The 2,708-nt window shown below is 47.2% G+C and overlaps 1 protein-coding gene across 1 annotated transcript in view; it reads right to left on the reverse strand.

The window, feature by feature from the left end:
* LOC119409600 (DENN domain-containing protein 4B) overlaps nucleotides 1–2,150 on the reverse strand; it is a 43,564-nt gene extending 41,414 nt beyond the window's left edge. Inside the window, exons 1-2 of the mRNA XM_037676499.1 lie at nucleotides 1,819–2,150; nucleotides 1,382–1,637 (exon numbers count right to left, since the gene is read on the reverse strand). Of these exons, the coding sequence (XP_037532427.1) occupies nucleotides 1,382–1,637; nucleotides 1,819–2,135 (573 nt within the window). The 5' untranslated portion in view covers nucleotides 2,136–2,150. The remainder of the gene's footprint in view (nucleotides 1–1,381; nucleotides 1,638–1,818) is intronic.
* Nucleotides 2,151–2,708: the final 558 nt, after the last annotated feature.

Genomic DNA, 2,708 nt, shown 5'->3' on the forward strand with positions numbered 1-2,708 from the left:
TTGCTGCTGATCTGTTTGATGTTGCTGCTGATCTGTTTGATGTTGCTACTGATCTGTTTGATGTTGCCGCTGATCTGTTTCATGTTGCTACTGATCTGTTTCATGTTCGTGCTGCTGTTCGACGTAATGCTTTTATACTACTAGTGCTTAGTGTATATTAGTTGATGTTTTTCTTAGTTCATTTCTTAGATGGGGAGTTGTGGCGCAGAGTTTAGAGAAGGTGGGCCTGTGATTGGAAGATCGCCGGTTTAAGCACCGGTACCGAAAAACATCAAAAATGTGGGCGGGGTAGGTTAAGCACCCACACCTGTCCCCACCCTCATTTGTCCCACCCTGGGCCCTTGAGCAAGGCCCTTAACCCCCACCATCTGCTCCTCCATGTGTCCTAGACAGCAGCTCTCTGCTCCACACAAAGGCTGTGGTAGCTCGGTGGTCTGTGGTTGGGTTAGGAAGGACATCCAGCGTAAAAAATAACTGCCAAGTCTTCGTGCGACTTAGTTCACTGTGGCGACCCCTAACGCGGGGAGCAGCCGAAAGAAGAAGAAAAAAAAAAAAAAACTTAGATCTTATTACTGTATTTTTTTTACATTTTATTGTTGGATGTAACTGGGACCCTGTGAACTTAATCTCGTTCCACCACATGTACCACATGAGGTGGAACCACAAATAAAGAATCTTGAATCCTTGAAATGGCATGTACTTTATTCAAAATTCTATGGGGGAGTACCCTCAGAACGCCCCCCCCCACCCCCCGAACAATAGCCTAGAAACAATACAAACTTGTTTTAACTGGTCATGAGGCAGTGCTAAGAAATATAAATGAAGTTTACACAATTGTTGTTAAAACTAAAAAAATAAAAATCAGTAAAATCGATTTCTCATGCAAGTATCGGCCGATTTCCCAAGATTAAGGAAATCGGGGCAGATAAATCGGTGCGCCCCTAGTTTGAACAGAAACTTTAATTTTAGATTCAACATGCCAGGTGTTCTTAAGATTGAACATGTCCAGAGGAGGGACAGTGGTTTGGACATGTCCAGAGGAGGGACAGTGGTTTGGACATGTCCAGAGGAGGGACAGTGGTTTGGACATGTCCAGAGGAGGGACAGTGGATATGTTAGAAAGATGTTAGAAATGCAGCTGCAGGAAGAAGACACAGAGGAGACATATGGATGCAGTTAAGAGAGGACATGGAGGTAGTTGGAGTGAGGACAGAGGACAGAGTGAGATGGCGGAGGACTCGCTGTGGAGACCCTGAAGAGGGAAAAGCCGGAAGGAGGAGAAGAAAAAGGTGAAGTAAAAGAAGGAGGAGGAGAAGCAGAAACAGAAGGTGGTGTTCTTAAGATTTTATGGGGTTGTCTCTTGGTTTCTTCTGGTACTCACCATGCCCGTGTTGAGGTTCTTGTCAATCCGACAGAAAGTGTGCGGCGCCACCTCCCCTTTGCTGGGTAGCAGCAGGGCGACGTCGGTGATGCCCAGCGAGTGAAGACCCTGAGAGTCCAGAGCCCGGCGGTAGGTCAGGAAGACACGGTGAGCCGTAGGAGCGCCCGCTGAGCTCAAGCTGGCCGAGCGGCTGTAGGGCGTTGTCTCTATGACGTACCAGCCCTGTTTGAGAGATTCCTTCCCCTCGTACAGAACCCTGCAGGAGAACATGTGTCATCATACAGAACTGTGTCTCTGTCGGGTCGGATCCTAAACCCTCCTGCTGCCCTCTGCTCAAATGGATCATGTGTTTAAACTGAGACCCTGCGGAGCACGTAGACCCCTGGACAGCAGGAGTGTTTAGGTCCAACAGAAGCAGAAACTGTGAAGTGTTTCACCCCAGGTCCAGGATTGGAGGTTTGTCCCGTCCTCGGCGGTAGCACAGGTACAGGTGCGGGTTGTTGATGAGGCCGGCGCTCAGCTCCGCTGAGTGGCCACCCAGGGTCTTCTCAATGCACGTAAAACCCTCTGGGACATCCTCCCCAAGACCCCGAGCGATCACCACCAGGTCTGTCACCGGCTCCACCACCCGCATCGACAAACAAGAGGAGGAGGAGGTCTTCCCGTCTTCGTCCAGAGTCCTCCAGGGCCCACCAGGGTCCAGACCCGCTACTACAAAGTAGTCCACCAACTGGGGACATTTCTCCTCTGTCATGCCTTCAGTCTGAGGTCCACTGCAGGGACAGAGAGAGACCAGAGTAAGTCCTCTGAGGGGTTTATGTCTTTAATATTATTCATGTTTATTTATGTTTACTTGTCAAATCTTGTTCAGTGAGACAAACAAAGACCAAATCTGATCAGAAACCGTATTTGATGTTAGTTCGACATATTTTATTAATTCCACCTTTATTTCTACAGGTGAGTCTCATTGAGCCTCTGGGACTCATTTACAAGAGAGACCTGATTTAACAAAGAATGATGACAACAATGGACAACAACAATAAACAACCATAAAGGATGCGTACAAATTGAGAAGAACAAGTGAAAATACAATTGTATGTTTAAAAAAGTAAAAGAAACAACAACAAAAAAAACCCAGCTAGATAATAAAGCGATGTAGAAAACTAAAAACAGGAACATCTGCAGGAACTTCACAGATGTTTGAAGCCACTTAGAGAGGTCAAAGGTCGAGAGCTTCAGGTCTTTTTACAAGATATTCCAGGAAACAGGAGCGGAGTAGGAGAAGGTCCTTTTGTCTAGTTCAGTCCTCACTGAGGGAACACTGCAG

Source organism: Nematolebias whitei, chromosome 5, assembly GCF_014905685.2.
Source record: "Nematolebias whitei isolate Nwh7 chromosome 5, NemWhi1, whole genome shotgun sequence".
NCBI lineage: Eukaryota > Metazoa > Chordata > Actinopteri > Cyprinodontiformes > Rivulidae > Nematolebias > Nematolebias whitei.